This window comes from Dryas octopetala, chromosome 7 (assembly GCF_963921425.1).
Source record: "Dryas octopetala chromosome 7, drDryOcto1.1, whole genome shotgun sequence".
NCBI classification, from domain to species: domain Eukaryota; kingdom Viridiplantae; phylum Streptophyta; class Magnoliopsida; order Rosales; family Rosaceae; genus Dryas; species Dryas octopetala.
In genome coordinates, this window is record NC_141372.1 from 16,661,688 (window position 1) to 16,681,720 (window position 20,033).

Genomic DNA, 20,033 nt, shown 5'->3' on the forward strand with positions numbered 1-20,033 from the left:
GGATTTGAGGCTAAGGAATTAATTGGGAATTATAGAGTTGTCCTGAGAATAATTGCAGAATTAGAGAAGAAATGCTTATTATCGAGGATAATGAATGATGATTAGGAAATTATTTTACAGAATAATCAAGTAATTATGGAGGAAGTGTTAGTATGATTTGAGTGGCAAACAAGTGAGGGGTCGTGAGTAGGAATAAATTTCAGAAAGGATTCCGCATAGTTCAGAGTAAATAGTGAGTGGACCTTGTTTTATAAATGTTTAAGAATAAATTTCTCACAGCAAGTATTGATGGTGATGCATATGTAGAGGTGAATCTGAAAAGAAATACAAGGGGCATTAATATATTATTAACAATGAAAGTTATGAGTTAGTTCCGAGAATGCTGCGATTGAGGTTGTGCGAGAATACCTGTCTGCCCGTACATCGATTCGCTCAGTACGGAAAATGGTGAGCCTAGTTACCTGCTTGCTCGTGTATAGATTCACTCTGCACGGGAAGTGGCGAGCATCCTGCCTGCTCGTGCATTGATTCGCTATGCACCAGAAGTGGCGAGCATCCTGCCTGCTCGTGCATTGATTCGCTCTGCACGGGAAGTGGCTAGCCTAATTATCTACCTGCTCGTGCCTATGCACGGGATGTGGAGAGCTTAATTACCTCAGTGTATGACCAGCAGTTTCCCGGGTACTAGTGTGGCGTGAGGTTTCAGTTGTGGAGTATTTTGAGATTATTATTTGTTTTTCAGAGTTTGATTTACGGTAGAAGAGATTTTGAAAATAGTTTTAAAGCTAGAAGATTTCAAAGAGCAACGTGAGGGAAATTAGATAGTTGAATTGTTGCTTTGCTTGCGTGTATGCATTTGTTTGCTAGGAGTTGGTTAAGTCTAGGCTTGAATCTTGAGGATGAGAATGTTGATGATTCGTCATGAGATTGTGGAATATGATGTGTGAATTGGATTATCGTGTATCAGTTGGAGATATGATATAGGCATATAAATTATGTTTGAGGTTAATGGTGGATGACTAAGCTTGAATTGTTGGATTGACTATTACATTTTTATTGGTGGGATTTGATGTGAATTTGAGGAAATTATGATTATCTTGTTACTTGGATGATTTGTTAGTTTCTAGGATTTGATATATTGGCTTTTCCTTGTCAAAAAACTATTGTATTTATGTTTTAATTATCCACTCACAAGCTCTAAGCTAGAATTAAGGGTAAGATCTCTTGTGTTGAAGAAACCAAGAATGAAGTTGAAATGCAAAAAGATCTAAGGTATACTGCACTTCATGCATTTCACGAAAATAACAGTTTTGTGTCTATTTGACTAGTCATTCACTGATCATAAGGACAATATTATTCACGTACAATGGTTAACACTTAAATGACAGTTACTTTAGTGGGCCATTTCGAGATTTGTTTCTTAAAGCCCAATTTCTGTTTTTTTAAACATGCATGTGCATAGCACATGATTTGGTTCCTTCACTGAATCAATCAGATCAGATCTTTTTCTCATCACTTTCACGCCACTCACTCACACACCTCAGCACTATTCATCATCTTCTCCATTTCTATTTTGCAAAATAAAGAAATATCTGATTTTATAGCTCCTCATTCTTATCCTTAGCAGTACTAGGATACCTCTCTAGGACAAAAGAAATATGCCCTTCATTTGTCTCTTGTGGACAACCATTGATTGGCTTCCACGTAGCTTGGGCAGACACGGTGAGGGTGTGTGTGTGGTGTACGGGTATATGGGTGTAATGGTCCATCTTTATCTGAGTGGGTTGATTAGCACATTTTCTGTGGGTACTCTTGTTGTGTTTTAGCTTGGGTAATTTGTGTGAGTGCTCATCCTTTTTCAAATAAGAAATGTTTTTTATTTTCTAAAACTAAAATGATTTTCTTAACTTGTTATCCACCTTCTAAAATCTGAATGGGTTTGAGTGTTGTTCTAAATCTTTTCACATATTCATAAACACTATCATTTATATTTTGAGTTAATTACACTTACACCCCCTGAGGTTTATCGTCTTTTTACATATACCCCTGGGGTTTCAAAAATTACACATACACCCCCTGAGGTTTATCGTCTTTTCACATATACCCCTGGGGTTTCAAAAATTACACATACACCCCCTGAGGTTTCAAAACTGTTGCATATAACCCTCTATAATGAGATGAAAAATGATAAGAAATTATGCAAAAAATGCATGCTAAGGGGTTAAATGGCCTAATAAGATTACTTAAGGTGTAAGATCCAACATCAATACAAATATTTTATTTTTTGTTTATTTATTTTTTTCTCTTGTAGGGCGTTATATGCAATAGTTTTGAAACCTCAGGGGGGTGTATGTGTAATTTTTGAAACCCCAGGGAGTATTTGAAAAGGCAACAAACCTCAAAAGGTGGAAGTGTAATTAACTCTTTAGATTTTAGATTAAGGATTCTCCATTAGCCTTTTCATGTCTTTTGCTTGAGAATGCTAATTTTTAAAGAATCCAAATTTGCATATCATTTCATAGCATTATCATTGGAATCCACTTACTTAGTTGCAATCGGTGCCGTGCGTTGAAGAGCTCAAGGAGGAGCTGCCAATGACATGAATGACTAATTGCTAGCTTCAAGGTGTTTGCACAAGGATGCACAATAGTAAGAAGCTGCCACTTAGTGTTAGGACTAGAGTGATTGAGCTTGTTGTGTGATTGCTTGTATTGAAACCCTTGATATTGGATTGCTTAGTCAGCTGAAAAAGACCCCCAGTTTTTTAACCGTTAGTGGTTTTTCTGGGTGAACAATCTTGTGCCTTGTTCGTTGTTTATTTCGATTGTGTTGCTTATTCTTAATCTGGAAATTCTATCACAAGATCACACACTTCACTTTAGCATGTTAACTTAACCTGTTGAATGCTAAATGAAAGTTTGATAATCTGCTCACACACCACTTTAGTTGTTGATAGCACTGGGATGTCTACATTGATGGATCCTTTGAGTGCATAGGTTGTCACTCAATCCTTTGGTGTGTTTGATTTGTGTTGTTTACAAAACTTATTTTTTGTTTTACAAGTCAATCTGTGTCTTCAGATTTTAGCCACTGTGTCGTTAAAGTTGTGTCTGCATGATTAGTTCCTGAGTGATCATATAAACAAAGTTATTTTTTGTTTTACAAGTCAATCTGTGTCTTCAGATTTTAGCCACTGTGTCGTCAGAGTTGTGTCTGCTTGATTAGTTCCTGAGTGATCATATAAAACAAAAATTAGGGTCCGATTACTGATAGTGGATTTAATCAAGTTAATTAGGTAAATAAATCACTTAATACAAACTTTCATGATTGTTGATAAAATTATTTTGTGTTCGAGTAATATTGGTTATTATTATGGATTATTTATTGAGTATGAAAATTGAGTAAATTATTGAGATTAGTTAATTAAGTCATTTCACTCATACGAGCTTTCGAGTTTACCGGGTTTATTGTATAACCTGGTACACCATAGATGTGGTGTAGGGTTTGTGTTTTGCAGGTTAAGCAGGCTGAGGAGGCAGAAAGGAGAATACGAGGCAGTGGGACCCATTTTATTTTGATTTATGTGATTGATTTTATACAGTGATTTTGAATAAATGTTTTTGGGCTCGCACTCTGATTTATCAAATGTATTTATTTATTATGTTAAGGGCATGACTCATTCTTTGAAAAGAGGTTTAAATGGCAAAGTTTCAGTGTATTTATGAGCCCAAGGTTCGGGGCGTTACAAAAGTAAGGAGTCTGGGGGGGTGTCGGCGACGACGAGAGGGACCCGCCGCCGGCCTCTGGTCGCCGGGAAGTTGGCCAGAGCTGGCCGCGCTGGAGAGAAAAGAGAGGGGTGAGAGCGAGCTCGGGAAAGAGAGAGAAAGCCAGAGAGTGAGGGTGCGGATGCGGGGAGAGAAAAAAATGAGGGAGGAGAGAGAAGGTTGTAGAAAATTCTAGAGAGAGAGAGAAAAAAAATCCTGATTTTTGAGTTTTAAAAATTTTAAAAGTCCCTAAAAATCAAAAAGTCTAAAATACCCTCTACTTTGGTCGTCCGTAGTTCTTAAACCGAAACTTCGTTTGACGCACGGTTCGTGTCTACGTGCTCGTGAACTCGAGACCTTCCTAACAAGTCCAAATTCGAAATCAAAAACCCATTAAATAAAAAGTCAACCTTTTTGGTCAAACCCAATTCAAAACTTAAATAAATAAAATAAATCTAAAATCTTTTATTTTTCAAAATAAATTCTCTGAATGTTTAAAATAAATCTTTGAAGAAAAAATACAGGATCTCACAATTCAACTTCTCACCATGCCTCTAAATAGCCATTATAAATAAGAATTAAGGATTTAAAATTTCCTGTGAAATTTGGGTCGGGTCGTTACAACCTTCCCCCCTTACAAAAATTTCGTCCTCGAAATTTAGTAGAAATCATTAATTTAAGTGAATTGTAGTTGCAAACTTCTTATCACCCATCAAATCACCAATTCGTCTCCACAAATGTGTAATTTACTTACAAGACTAAACTTGATTCCTTGACTCAGTTTGTAACAAAAAGAAGAAAAAAAATTTCATGTAATAAAAATTTTCAGGACAAGAATCCAAATCGTAGTAAAACCTGCAAACGAAACCTCCTTTCAGCAAACATAAGTTAAAATATGCGTGAATTTTGGCATTTCCTTCCGTTCGAGAAAACCAAGGATATTTAAACTAATGAGATCACTCCACATCGAACCTAAATAAATTAAGTGAGCCTGAAAAATAAAAGCTTAATAGAAACACCAGACCCTAGGTAAAGTTTTCATGGATAAGACCATTATGAAATAAATCAATTAAAACCTTTAAATCATTTGAAAACAAGTCTAACCCACAAATCGAGAAAGTTTATCTCTTATCAACAATAAAAACAAGAATTTGTGACATGCGAGAGTGTGTGTGTGTCCCGGAGTCTATCGAAAATATTGTATCATGCTCAAAGTTAGATAATGTACCCATAATGACATCCGGTGAAGCTTGAGCATCCTGCTGTATCATGGCAAAGACTCTGCCCTGAGCCCTAGGGCGTCCTGGTTGGCTTCTCTATTGTCCTCCGCCTCTACTGACATGGCTGGACTGGGCACCACTACTAGACGTAGCACCCGCAGTCTGCACTGCTCTCTGCCCCTGATTCTGGGCCCTAGAAGTCTGTCCCAGAGGGAGGGCTGAACTTGAAACTCTACTATCCCTCTGGTGTAAAGTCGGACAATCCTTCATGAAATGCCCTACTTGTCCACAATGAAAACAACCCGTGCTTCCTCTCTGACACACCCCATCATGGTATTTTTCACAAAGATTACATCGCGGACAATTTGTCCTAAGGGTTCGACTACCCTGGGACCCACTGAACTCTCCTGAACTTCTCGCCGAACTTCCCACGGACTGATGACTAGAGCTCTGTCTATGCCCAGATGGGCCAAATCCTCCACTACCACCCAAGTCACGTTTGAAACCTCTGAATCTACCACTCCCCGAAGAGCTAGAGCTGAAACTACCCCTCTTGGATGGTCCCTGACTAGGGCCACCCACTGTAGCACTCTGATAAGGGCGACGTCTCCCTTCGCCGCTGCTGCTCCGTTCAACTAAAGATCTCTCGACCCTCATGACAACATCTCTCAGGGAAGAGAAGGTGGAGTGGTTAGCTGCAGTAACCGCTGTGCAAATGGAGTCTCTCAAACCCTCCTTAAACCTCGAGCATCTGTCTGTCTCATCTGCCACCAATGCTGGGCAAAACCTAGAAAGCTCAGTAAACTTCCTCTCATACTCTGTTACTGTCATGGACCATTGTCTCAACCTCAAGAATTCAGCCCTCTTCTCGTCGCAATAAACTCGAGGATAGTACTTCTCATAAAAGACTTTCCTGAACCTGTCCCAAGTGATCTCAGCTGATGTGAGTCCCAAACGCTCGGAGTCTCACCAATGATAAGCATCACCCCCAAGCAGGAAAGTAGCCAAGACCAACTTTCGGTCATCGGGGCATCCCATAACCTCAAAGATCCTTTCAAGTTGTATCATCCACTCATTGGCCATGCTGGTATCTGAAGTACCAGAAACATTTGAGGCCCCAAGTCTACGGGCGCGCTCAATACTACACTCACCATCAGGAAATGTTCTAGTGCGAATAGCAGTAGTCACTGCCTCAGCTAGCCTATCGATGGACTGCTCAAAACCCTGTGTCGTCACATCACCACCATCTGTAACCCTAAGATGGGTCCTCGGCAGTCGGCCAAGTCGAGGAGGCATAATACCTATATAAAAACCAAGAACTTATCAATAATGGGGATGCACATTCAGTGCAGAATCAAGGAATCTAAAACCTAATGCTCTGATACCAAGTTGACAGGACCGCCTCCGGATTCCACCCTGAAATCTGGAGTGGTTCTGTGGGATCCAAAGTGAAGGAAAATTCTACGGAAAATACGACAGAACCTCCCCTAAAATTGGACTAACCCACTTTTTAAAACCTGTAGAAAAACACTTCTATATCTTTCAGCCACCTCTACCACAAAGCATATAAGAGTTTCTGACCCTTCCAAAGATAAATACAACTAAATTTATAGGTTATCGACGAAACATGCGAGAAAAGTCTCGGTGAGTGGACATAAAAGGTTTTAATAACGTGGAGTTTGTCGTAAACATCTAAACTCGATTTTTCCTTTAAAATTCCCCAGTTTTAAAACCAATTTTCAAACCTTTCCCAAAACATCATGCAACCTTCAAACGCATATATTTAAATAACTCAAGTATACAAGAGACTTCAAAGTTTCCCACAAAATAAGTTAGATGGTAATATCATTTAAATCCTTAAATAAAAACACTAATAGTCAAATTATTAAATCTCACAACTTAAAACTTAATCAAAGTAAGATCTCAATGACCGTATAAAATCACATCGTACTAGTACCTGGGGAACTGCTGGTCATACGTGCACGCAAACCTTATGATGCTGGCATACATGCATGCAGAGCTTATGATGCTGGTCATACACCGCCGAGTTATCCCGAGGCGGATGCAGAGCAATATCTCATGTTGGTCATACACTGCCGAGTCATCCCTAGGCAAGTGCAGAGCAATATACTATGCTGGTCATACACTGCCAATTAGGCAAGTGCAGAGCGAATATGTAATGCTGGTCATACACCGCTGAGTCATCTCTAGGCAAGTGCAGAGCAATTTATACATGTTAAGAGAGGGTACTACTGGGATGATTTTAACTGCTCATTTTAGAATCAAAACGTTCGTGTCCAAACAAGATAGTCCGACAATCCAAGATCACCTCCTTCCAAATGTGCCTTGAGGATAAAACGATCTTATAAATCCATATAACTTCCATTAGTTGTAATCAACCCGCAAAACATATTGCTCTAGGCCTTTCTTGAAATTTCATTTGAAGACAAGTTGACATAAGTATATATAAATATAAACCATTTTCGTTTAGTGTAAAAACTCATACTCAAAATTAAACCCATGTCAAGGAATGTAATTTAAACTATTGAAATTCGCAAAACATGTCAATAAAACAATATCCAACCCGTAATCACTATTTTTAACCAAAATTCGAGATAACCGAACTAAATTAAAAAAAACATAAATTTTCAAGAAATACTTTCAAACAAGGTCCAACTCATAATTTATTGTTTCTCAATCAAAACTCAAGATACGAAACATGTGTTAATTTATGAATCCATAAAAAAACGTATATGAAATAAAGTCCACTCACAGTAAAAATTTTAACTTCGATCCTCTGTCGGATTGTCTCGGGCCACAGTCGTCTCGCCTATAACATAGAACAGTAAAATATATTTAGACTCGACACAAGCATTTAAAGTGTGTGTGTGTGTGTGTGTACGAAGTCTAACGTCCCACTTAACTCTCGTTCAACACAACGGTTCGAAACTTCTTCTCTGTAACTTACAATACCTTACTTAGCTCCAAAACTTCCCGGCTCAATTTAACGTTAAATACGCAAAGTAATCTAGCCATAAATCCAAAATCAAATATGTAGAGCCTACCCCCAAAACCACAATTATTCTAGAGCTTGTTCGGTCTCGGAAGGTACCCAAACACCATTCCAATTGCAATCCTACCATTTCCCACTCTTTCACCCTAAATACACACGACAACTAACTAAGTTAGATGCTCAAAAGGTGCTAGAAATTAGAGTTGGCGGCGAAAAGGCTGTAATCGCGGTTGCCATTGTCCAACTTGGTAGTTCCGAAGGCAAAACTAACCAAAACTCTAAATTTTCTTAAAACTTCTTATAGGATCGGAACTTGGTTCGTTTCTACGAATAGAAAATGTCCATAACAACCCTCAAAAATACCATCAACCCAGAAATTCTAGACAACCCGAAATGTGTTTCCAGCCCTTGAATTTCACTCCCCAAGAAACTCAAAAATCCTCCAAATTACTCTAATTTCTAATTCTTAACAGCAATTGAGGTTCCTAGAGATGTAATTTGTCCAAGAAGACATCAATAACAACCCTCCCAACTCAGAGATTCAAGGGAACCCGAAAATAACCTTAGACCTACAATTTAAAGTTTCAAATTCTGAACTTTTAACAACCAGAACAAAGGGGAATGAAACCCCATTAAGAGAGAAGGAAAACCCACAGAAGAGGGAAGAAAACCCACCTATTTTCGAGGTGGATAGCGCCGGAGCTTGGTCAGACTCCGACGAGACAGCAAGATACCTTTGGCGTCGTTATTGTGCGCACAGGGGCTGGGCTGCTAGGGACGTCGACTGATGGATTGGAATAAGTATACCATAAGAATGATTAAAAGTGTTATGGATTGATTTTGTTTCGGAAGTTCATGGAGGAAAATTAAGGAAACTGAGTATGGTGACACGACTGTAGGTGATGAACGATAATAAAAATTAGGAGGTAGTAAGCATCTGGAAAGTGACAGCCCTAAGGAAATGGATGCTAGTGGTGTTGATAAAAGAAAAGGAGAGAAGAAGTACACACTACAAGAAAAACTGTAATAGACATCACTTCTTTAATATCAGTTTTTCCATTAACCGATATTGTAGAGTTTTAGATATCAGTTAATTTTTTAGATGATATCTAAACTCATTAACATATCACCAATTTTTGTTTCCGATATCTAAATTTTGCAATTTTGATTAAGAATTTTTTAAAATCGATATGTAAGCCACACCATCTGATATCTATACTTCACCTAAAAAAAACACGGAGAATTTTTTCCCCAACTTAAAAATTTTGGCTAATTAGGTTCCCAACCCCAGTCACGATATCCTTCACAAAACACACACATTCCCATCGCGCTCCGCAGACATCTCCTTCTCTCTCACCCTCGCTCATACTCACTCGGTCCGTCTCTCTCACTCGATCCTTCTCTCTCGTTCTCATTCTCAGTCGGCCCCCAAATCTGTATCTCCCCATCCTCTCTCTTTCTCTGCCCTTCGCTCGTTGAAATCGACGATGAACAAATTCAACATTGGAACGGCGATCCGCGTTCTCCGACGAGTTGCGACACCGACCACCCAAGATATCATCGTCCTCTCGACACTGATCGTCTTGGTTTCTTCCTTGAGTCTGGAAAGTCAATCATGAAGGAGAATCTATCCAACCCCTTCGCTAGCGATCTGAGTTTTCTAGCAGCTTCGAGGTGTCCGTGTCTGTTTTTGAGGGAGAATCTATCCAACCCCTTCGCTAGCGACCTGAGTTTGGCTCCTCATCTGTCCAGCCTCCTCTGTCCGGCTCTTGAGTCTTGAGTCTTCACTCACACTCAAGTCTGCCTATATCGCATCCAGTCCCTCTTTGTTTTTCTTCAGGCTTGTATCTCTCTGTCAATGTCACACCTTAATTTTGTTTATTTGTTTAATAAAACATGTTACATTCTCTTTCTTTAATTCAGCTCTCTCTGCATGTTTGATGTCTGTGTCTATTTCTGAAAGCTTTTAACGATTTGTTTGTTATTTTTCCGACTGAAGTGAATTGATGAACTGCTTTTTTTTGAGAGAGATATTCTGATTTTTATCTTGGCTTCTGTATAAATCACCAGTGGGTTCAGGTGTTTAGTTTTTTGGAGAAATTTGTTTTCTGGGATATGTTTGATTTTGGATTCTTGGTCGAAAACCCTTACTTTGATGCCTGTGGTTATCTGTTGATCGAATGGGGATTTTTTGTTTTCTGGGATTTGTTGTTAGATTTTAGATTCTGGATCAGCTTGAATTTGTGATTATAGATTTATGTAATTGAATGTGCTTTTAAATTATCTTATGCTTTGTATTATTTGTTTGTTTTTATAAAGTATATGTTTTTATTATTACACTTCATTATCTGGTCTGTGGATTTGATTAGTTCCAAATGACTCCTTTCGTAAAGAAATTGGAATTGGTGTTGCTTTTTGAAAGAGTGTAGACATATGAGAATTCTCAATCTCATGGGTCCCCAATTTGGTAATAAGTTTATGCTCTATATACTGTACTTCTTGTTCATATACTCTTAGATGACTAGAATGGTTTACTACTAGTTGACTGGTAATTAGACCTTGGCCATGTGGCAATCGCTTCCATGTCTACTGGAAACAAAATTAATCTTCACCTCAACTGGTTTCTGGATCCTATATAAGAGATGAATAAAATATGCAATCTTTCTTTTTATTTTCCACTCTTCTTTACTTGAGCTGCAAATCTGATCGTTTTCCTTTTTTTTTTTTTGGCTCATAAATCTGAGTGTTTTAATGTCACAGGCTTATGAAGACTACCGCATTTCAGACTTCGAGCAGAGTTATCGTTGTTTCCCAGTCTCATTTAATGACAAGGTTTGAGTTCCAAACCTGGAATATATATTGAATTTCACTAATTAAGTTGAAAGTTTGCACCCCCTATGCCCTCCAAAAATGAGGACAAATATCTCCCTTTATTTGAGTTCTGGGATTACTCAGTGTTATATTACATGTAATATATACATATACATATATATATATATAGTTATAATTGATGTTATTCTTTGGCTAGCCTCATGATTGTTTGTACTAATTCCTCTTAATCTTGATCTTTGCAGCCACATCTGGAAAAGGGTGATAAAAGTATGTTTCTCTGCCTGACTAGTTATTTTATACTATCCATGTCATCCTCTATGTATATATTCTTTCACAGAACATGATAACATTAAATAGTTTTTTAATTACTTGTTTGGTTTTTGTCTTTCCAGTTATAATGCCCCCCTCAGCACTTGATTCAAAAGAGATGAATTCTTGTCGGAAAGCTCCTTTCATGAGATCAAAATCTTTCTCTAACTAAGAGCTGGCTTTTTAAAATATAAACCTTTCCTTTTTTTTTTTTTTTGTCTATGTAGTTGTCAAACCGTACATGGCTGTTCTTGTGATAAGAATTCAAACTAGAAAAGTGTAAATTTTTTAACAATAAAAAAACTAGAGGCTAGTGCCTACCTTTATAGTTAATGGTCTTATTATCTTTTTTTTTTTTTGTTTTTTTTTTTAGGTTTAAGGTGTTAGTTTGATTATGCAGAATGGATGAAATGATGAGTGGACAAAGGGATTGGAGAGAGTTAGCTGTTTTGGGAAATAAGATAAACAAGTTTACTCGCATCATAGAAGGGTTAATTAATTTGGTCTCCAAGGAGCTGTGAGCGTAATGATCAAGCTGATGATTGGGCTTTTAAGGAGGTAGGTGCAAGAACCATATATATTTTGAGGCTTAGAACAAGTTTTAGCTCATATGTTATAGACTGTGAAACATCTCATTATAGGATATTCATTCAAAGGAAATTGTTCTATCTGCTTAGTAATTATCTAGTGTGTACATGGGCTTTGTGCTTTATTTTCTTTATACAGATAATATCTAGAAACAAAAGTGTCCATTACTTATTAAACTAGATTATGTCCTTGTCCTTTCCAGCATGGAGTTATTGTTTCTTGTTTTCATTCTATATGATTTAAACTTAAAAAACCTTGTAAGAGTTCCCACTGAAGTGTTTCAAACCAATAATTAATAAAATGCCTTGTTATATATTCATCACATTAGTTGGGTTTGAAACTTCTCTGCCATGGAACTGCTTTTCTTGTCAACTTGTGTGGTTTGCTTATGTACTGCATGTGTGTGTGTGTGTGCACTTTTCTTGGAACTGCTCTGGTTTGGGGATTTCGAACTACAGTGGCCTTTTTATTTCATTAATTGATTCCTTTAGGTACAAGGGCAGAATATATAAATGTCAACTTTGGTGACAGTGGCATATATGCAGGATTATTTATAACATTGGTCAGATTTTGTTGCATTCTTTTGATTTGGTGAAATTGAGTTACATGCATGTTGAGATATTGAAATTGACATGAATATTATTAATATTAATTTTGCACTTGTCTTTAATATTTGTAGTGGACTAACCCGAAGAACAAGCGGAATGGTTATACACAAGTTATGGAAACAAGTTGAACTCTTTATTCTGATTGATAAATGTTCAAATTATGGAAACAAGTTGAACTCTTTTTGTTTTTGGGATTTTTTTCTCTTTTTAATCAACTGGCAACTTTTGTTTTCAATTTTTCCCTGGGAATTAGAACTAGCAATTCAAAAATTTAATGGGACTACAATATCGTAGGAATCAACTATGCATTCGACGCTAATAAACTTAAGTGCAGTTTTTCCTTTTTCTGCTTTTTAATATATACCATAACAGAATTCCACCTGTTTGTTTTGATAGAATAATTTGTACTAATTGAAATTTGTGCAATTTTTATGCCACTTAGTGACTTGACTTGAGACTTGCCTGCGAATTCTCACATTCTAGTCTAGTATCTATGTAACCAATTAGACAAAATGTTTGATTGCATTGGCTTGAATAAAAAGAAAATTAGACAAATTGAGTACTTTATGGATTGAATTATTCTGTTGTGCAGGGAAAAGGTTGGTCCAGATGCAGCCTGCAAGTTCCTGGGTCATACCCAGTGGCTAGTTAATTATTGGCTGTTGCAGAATGCTTTTAGCATTGGAATTGGAGATATAATTGCTGATGCAGCGACCATGGAGAAAATAAATGAGACAATTTCAAAAGCGAAGAATGAGGTGAAAGATTTTATAACTAAAGCCCAATCCAAGAGCCTGGAGGCTGAACCTGGACGAACTATGATGTTTTCATTTGGAAACAAAGTGAATCAGGTGTGTTTACTTGGTTTTGTCCACAATGATGCTGGAAGTAGTGCCCAAAAGAATTTACCAGAAAGTAACAATCTTAAGGCCATGGTTACAGCAGGTTCAAAAGGAAGTTTTATCAACATATCACAAATGACTGCTTGTGTGGGGCAGCAGAATGTTGAGTACATTATATTGGTGGCTAGAAGGAGAAATTTAGGAGGTATGAAATGTACATTATATCTATTATTCCTTGCCTTTTGCTTTCTATTTTTTTCTTCAAGAGATTATATGTGGACATTATCTGAGACTTTGGGTCAACTATAAAGAGTTAGAAACTTTGCTGAATGAACCCATGTTTAGTAATATAGAACACTGAATCTTACCACTTTTGTGCAAAAAAAAAAAAAAAAGTGGCAAAATTGTTCATGGTTTATTGATTGATGGGAAAATTCAGTGTTCATGGATTGACACATTTTCTAGTGGTTTGCAGCTGATAGCCTTGAAATGTTTTATCCTTGGAATGTGCATAAAGACAGAAGGAAATAGTCAGTGGACATTACCTGGTGGATAAGATTATTGTTGACAAACCCATTTATGTCAAAGGTTAGCACATTCTGCTTTATTTGTTGATCATGCTTTGAAAGTTTCAAATGATCACCATATGCCCCTAAATTCTGCATTAATATTTTTGTGGTTGTTGGTTTCATTTTTCATTTGCAGAATTGATGCCACATATTCTAGATCTCTTTGTCCAAAGAAGCTAATGGATTGATTCTTGTTATTTCAAAATGCAATGATGTATTGTTATTCTCTGTTATGATTTTGGCATATATTGGCATGGATCTGTAGGTTGGATGAGTTGGATTCTTCAATGACGATGAGTTGGGTTCCATGACCTGTTTTTTTAAATTTTTTTTGTTCTCATTTGTGTGGTTATGCAGGACCTATTCCCTTGTGCTGTGATCCTCTTTCTTTATTTTTTTATTTTATTTTTTGTATAATAGTAACCTTAAAGAAACTGAAGCAGCATAAAGAGGTTCTTTTCTCCAACTTTTGAAATCCATCTTCCACAATAAGATGATTTACTAAAACATGTTTTATCTTTTGCAGACTGACACTGCTTCTGTCTTGCTAGAAGCCACAATAAGATGATCCTCTCAATAGTGCGTGCTTTTTAAAACATTTGTATGTTATGAAAGTCATAAATTTTATTCATTTTTCCTCTACTTCGTGTTGCAGGCCCTCAGCTTCCCTTACTTGGGCAGTGCTTCAAAAAACATGAGGAACCAACACTCTGCAGTAAGTACCCATTTATATCCCATTTCCCAATAATTTATTCTCTGCTAATTTATTCTCAATTATTTGATCTTTCTTACATTTCTTGGTTATGTTTCATTTGTTTTATGTAAATTTCTTCCATGGTTTTTGATATGTGGATTGGTTCTTTTATAGCATGCAAGTTGGGAAAAATGTTTTATTATAATGTAATTTGCTATGCTATATATTTTCAGTGGTCTAATCCAAAGCACAAGCGAAGCAGTTACACCCAAGCACAAATTGATGAGGTGTGGGTTGAATGGGGACAGTTTGTCATCTTGACTTATATATAGCCATGTCGGTACGTATGAAGTAGGGTACGTTAGCCATTTTGTGGTATTTAGATGGCCAAGCCAATTTTTTGTAAAGGAAGAACAAGTGCATGCAGATTTTAGAACAATGTAGTCAAAGGTTCAGAAAATTGCTGCCATGCCAATATTTTGAAAGTGTAGGCAGCTTTGAATTGGAACAATTGATGGGGTTATGGAATTTAATTTGATCATGGCTGCGACTATTGTTTTTGTGGGATTAATTTGTAATCTTTTTATTTTGTACTTAATTGGAATGTTTGGATGAATGAAATGCATTTTTGTACTTGGAATATTTGAATGGAAGGCAAATTTGAAAATGCACCAATTTTAGGCCACACATTTGTCTACTTGCATATCCATGGCATTTATATGAGGTTTTGCACAAAAAAAAAAAATATATATTTCACACCAACCTTACATATCAGATTTTAAGTACCAAACCGATATGTTGTACACCTTTTATATCCGATTTTAAGTACAAAACCGATATGTTATACACCTTTTATATCAGATTTAAAGTACAAAACCGATATAGTATACACTTTTTATATCAGATTTTAAGTACCAAACCGATATGTGATACACCATTTATATCCAATTTTAATTACAAAACCGATATGCTATACTCATTTTATATCTGATTTTTAGTACCAAGACGATATTGAATACATTTTGTATATCGGTTTCAAAATTACTAATGATATCATAAGTATCTTACATATCGGAATGTAGTTTTTAAGGTATCAGAAATCATTAATATCTGATAACAATGATGGTATATCATATCGGATTATCAAACAAATACGATATCTAATATAATATAGACATCAGTGAATAACTGATATGTAATATGGGAGAATAGATATCGGCACGCATTATATCGGTTGGAAACCTAAATAGATATCGGTTTATCACTGATATATATGAAGGTTTTTCTTGTAGTGACATTGTATGTCAGTAGCATGTGAAGTGGTGAATTAAGTTAGGGGTGAACCCGAAAATTTTAGTAACCCACTAAACTTTCACGACTGGAGGTTAATGATTACTCGATGGATGAAATCACAATAACGATGCTTGAGGTTGTCATCGAATTTTATCTTTAATAGTATTGGATATTGTTAGAGCTTACAAAGTCAATTAGAGTAGCGCAACGGAAGTATGGTGAGACTTAGACTGATCACCCTGACATGTTGTTAGCAAGGAGATTAGCGAGATCGATATGAATTGAGATAGTTTGGCCAAGATTTTGCGTTTTCTTCGGATATGAAAACAGAATTATGGACTACAGTTATGAGTTATGCAAGTTGAGGACTCGCGGATCAACTCAAGTAATTTAGCCAACACTTCGATTGTATATTGTTGTGGTCAGACAACATAATACACGATCATGCACTGATAACGATCTTGACGTCTCATCTTGATTTTTTTTTATGGACACGAAGACGCTCTCTCGTTACCTATTCGTGATGTATACTTCCGTGGTACAATGATGAAACTTTTAATGGATCACCTAACGAATTTCTGGACACGTCATCACCGTAATTTCAAGACAGGAGCTTGCGGCTCTCCTCTGGATATCGACATAGCGACAACCCACCTCGAATTTGTTTGGATTAGAGAAACGAGGTATTACATATAAGGAGAGATTAACTTTGATCAAGTCTCTCGGTTGGATCATACATTGGAGGAATCAGCTTCGAAACTTGATAGAAGATTTTGAATTAGAGGGTCACTTATCTTTTACGTTTATACTAAATTTCGAGGACGAAATTTTTGTAAGGGGGGAAGGTTGTAACGACCCGACTCAAATTTCTTTAGAAATTTGAAATTTTTATTAAACTTTGTTTATTTTAAGAGACTTTATAAGGAAACAAAAAATTGAAAGACCTTCAAAATTTTTACTAAATTACTTTGTAAATGTTTTAAGAATTTATTCGGTATTTTCACTGAAATTGATCAACGCTATTAAAAACTTATCGGTTAAAAGTGTTATGTTTTTAAATTGTTGAGACCCCGTATTTTTTTAACCATATAGCAAGGCTAAAATTGACAAGCAGCAAGTGTCACACCCACGACCTCAGTCTTGGTCTCCAACAACTGGATTATCTACACTCATAAGAGTACAGTATGGGGTAAGCGTCACATACGTTCATCGCTTCCCCTCGGGGGAAAATCCTGGCTAGGTTTGAAACAATACTCGAAAATATAGGATTTCAAGGGAAACAGTTAAAAACAATGTACACCCAAAAACATGGTATCAATACCAATAATATTGTAACCAAAGCCAGTAATGATAAAGATAATTATGTCAATAATCAGTGAGTAAGGCCTTTGCATGCTCATACATCTTTTTCAGTGAAAATCTTTCCTGTCACGTGACATAGTTCAGAAACATACCTGCGACTAATCACATACAGGCCAACAGCCAGTATCGGAAATTCAACCACCACCTCGATACTGTGGTGAGAGTATCCATTTACCTGGTAATACCACATTGGTTAGCCTCCCCAGAAGGATATTCGACTAACCAGTCCATACTTACCCCTCCGGAGGTTTAGGGGATTGAAACCCAAAGTTACAACACGTGCCCCTTACTCTTAGATCGTCCAAGGTATCACATAGAGAAAATCACATAGATATGCCATACAAAAACCATGCACATTCTCTGTGAAAGACATTTCCATATACATATAGTACGAAAATAGGCAGGAAATCCAATAATCGGGATATGGTACCTTCCCCCTACATGTTTTACCAAAGTGTGTCCCTTGTCTGATCTTTTTCCTGTGTCTAGGTCCCACTTGTACTTGTTGGGAAACTGGAGATCCGAATCCGACAACAGCCATTGGGAACGTACTAAACGTACTCTCGACCTTGTCTGTTAAGACCAGGTAAAATCTAGAGGTTTGACACTAGCGTAACTACTAAGCTTCTCTAAATTCTTGATCCGGCATGACTCTGCTCCCCGAGGCAGACAGTCATGTCAGACCGTGTGGTTTCTAATTTTATTTTAATTTATTGTCGAAGAGGTTGATCAGATATGAACCTTACAATGTGACCAGGTCAGTACATGGGGAAACTGAGGGAGCTCAGGCTCCGTACTCAACGCTTGTATGCTCATAGACTGACCTTAGTCATCACGTTATTTGGTCACCACTGATATGGCCTTAATATTTATTAAGTTTATTTGATAACAACAATTAAACGGCGTTCCGTCTATAACCACAACTTAAATAACAGCAGATAAAATAAGCTGGGTTAAGGGTATACCTGTTGAAGACTTCTCACGGGCAGAGTCTCGATATTACTAGACTTGTTAAGTAATAAGATTAAAAGAGCCTAATTAACAAAAGATTAATTTAACAAAATTTTATCAGAACCTCGACAAGGATTAAGAAATTACCTATAGAGCTCAGAAATAATTTTTTTAAAACTTCACCAAAACCTAGCCTTCACACTACTAGAATCAAAGAGCTCATCGCCACGATCGCGTAGGCGAAATTGGATCGTCGATCGGAGTTCCAGAACTCAAGATAAACTCAAAACAATATTTAAGAAGAGAGAGAAATGAGGAGAGAGGAGAGAGAAGCTCTCTCTTAGACAGCGTGCGCTGTTAAGGAATGAAGGACCAGCAAGAGGGTACAATACTATTTATAGGGAAGCTTGATTGAGTCAACTCGGTCAACTCGTTGACTCAGTGGGTGGACTCACCACCAACCGTCGCCACGTGTCATGTGGGGATGCTGCCACGTGTTGCAGGCCATGCAGCTGGTTGCACATGCAGCCGTCGGATCAGATGGGCCATGTGAGATCCAGCGGCCCAGATCGTGCCACATGACACGTCTGGTGTTTCCTATTTTATTTTATTTTTCTTATTTTTCTCAACTTCAAAAATTAATTAAAAATAGCTCGGGACTCAGAAAAATACCCTGAAAAATACTACAGACTCGTATCGACTAGTACTAATTAACTATGAGGTCAAATTACCAATTTGCCCTTAGAAAAATTTCAGAAATTTCAAGCTCCACAAACTAAGATAAAATGCTTTTTTAAAAAAATTTTGAGAAATTCATAAAATAATCTCCCGGACTCGGAATAATACGAGACTTGCACCGTTGGGTTTGTGAGTAAAAGTACTACCTTTTAAACTTAGGTCAAAACCCTAGTCAAAGTTGGTCAAACAATTACAGCTCAAGGTGAAAAATATGATTTTCCGCCAAACAATTTCTAGAAAAATTCTAGAAATTAAGGAAAAATCCCAAAATAAATTTAAAAAATTTTGGGTCTCACAAAATCCCTAAACCTTCTAGAAGAATTGATCAGTACATTATAAAGAATTTATCCAAGCCAACATGTGACTATGTGTGCTTGTGCAAAGCGGGGACCCATGATTGATCAGGTGGCAGTGTTATCGTATCTCAATTGCGAGTTCCTGTTTCTGTTTACCATGGCACTCTCGCTATGGATGCTATTTTTTTAAATAGCTGGTCATAGTTGTACCTAACATGTATCGACCATCTAAGTTATCGTTATCTATGGATTTTTATGCATGTTTACCATATATTGCTGTAGCTGAGGTGTTCAAAAAAATTTGTGGAAAACCATCTCTCACTGGTAAAGGTTTTAAAGGTTTTCAAACCTAGCAGGATCTCCTGAGGTGAAAGAATGATCGTATGTGATGCTTACCCCCTATTTTCTTTGTTTTGTGTTCTTTTCTCTTACTTAGACTTGCCTCTTGGAGACGATCTTGATTGAATGGGTGCACAACGTTGAAGTCTTGTCCGATGTCTTGAGGTCTCATTGCTCATTTTTCATTGCTCATGTCTTTTGTCTTGCAGCTATTTATGTCTTTCATTGACTTTCTCTATATTATTCTCATTTAAGATAAGTCCGAACAATGTTTTATTCAATTTGTAAACTTATTTGTGTTACACTATATTTTTGTAATTCCCTTTCTGAGGTGTTGATTAAACTATTCTACCCTAGCGGGTTGGTTAATACTCTAATCCAACTCAGCCAATTTAAATTAAAAAGATTTAATCCAACTTGAGTTTTTTGGGAAATTAATACTAAATTATTGGTGTTAATTTCTCGAAAAGTTCAAGAAAGATGCCTCTACCGCATGTCTGGGGTTCGACGTGCAACACCAGCAGATTAGTGGGTGGGGTGGGGTTTTTGTATTTCCTTTTTTTTTTTAGAAAGTATTTCTTCTCTTTTTAAATTTTTGTTTTTTTAATGAAAAGT

At 36.9% G+C, this 20,033-nt stretch overlaps 1 protein-coding gene across 2 annotated transcripts; it reads left to right on the forward strand.

Annotated features, from left to right (window-relative positions):
- Positions 1–12,948: 12,948 nt before the first annotated feature.
- LOC147280134 (DNA-directed RNA polymerase II subunit RPB1-like) lies at positions 12,949–14,980 on the forward strand. 2 transcript variants are annotated; one of them, XM_086252295.1, is made up of 5 exons: positions 12,949–13,381; positions 13,652–13,764; positions 13,882–14,324; positions 14,401–14,460; positions 14,673–14,980. In XM_086252295.1, exons 1-2 carry the CDS (start codon positions 13,051–13,053, stop codon positions 13,705–13,707), a joined length of 387 nt encoding a protein of 128 aa, XP_086108421.1. In that variant the 5' UTR covers positions 12,949–13,050; the 3' UTR covers positions 13,708–13,764; positions 13,882–14,324; positions 14,401–14,460; positions 14,673–14,980. The 2 variants fall into 2 exon arrangements, with proteins under 2 accessions (XP_086108421.1, XP_086108422.1); XM_086252296.1 differs by having other exon boundaries at positions 14,272–14,324.
- Positions 14,981–20,033: the final 5,053 nt, after the last annotated feature.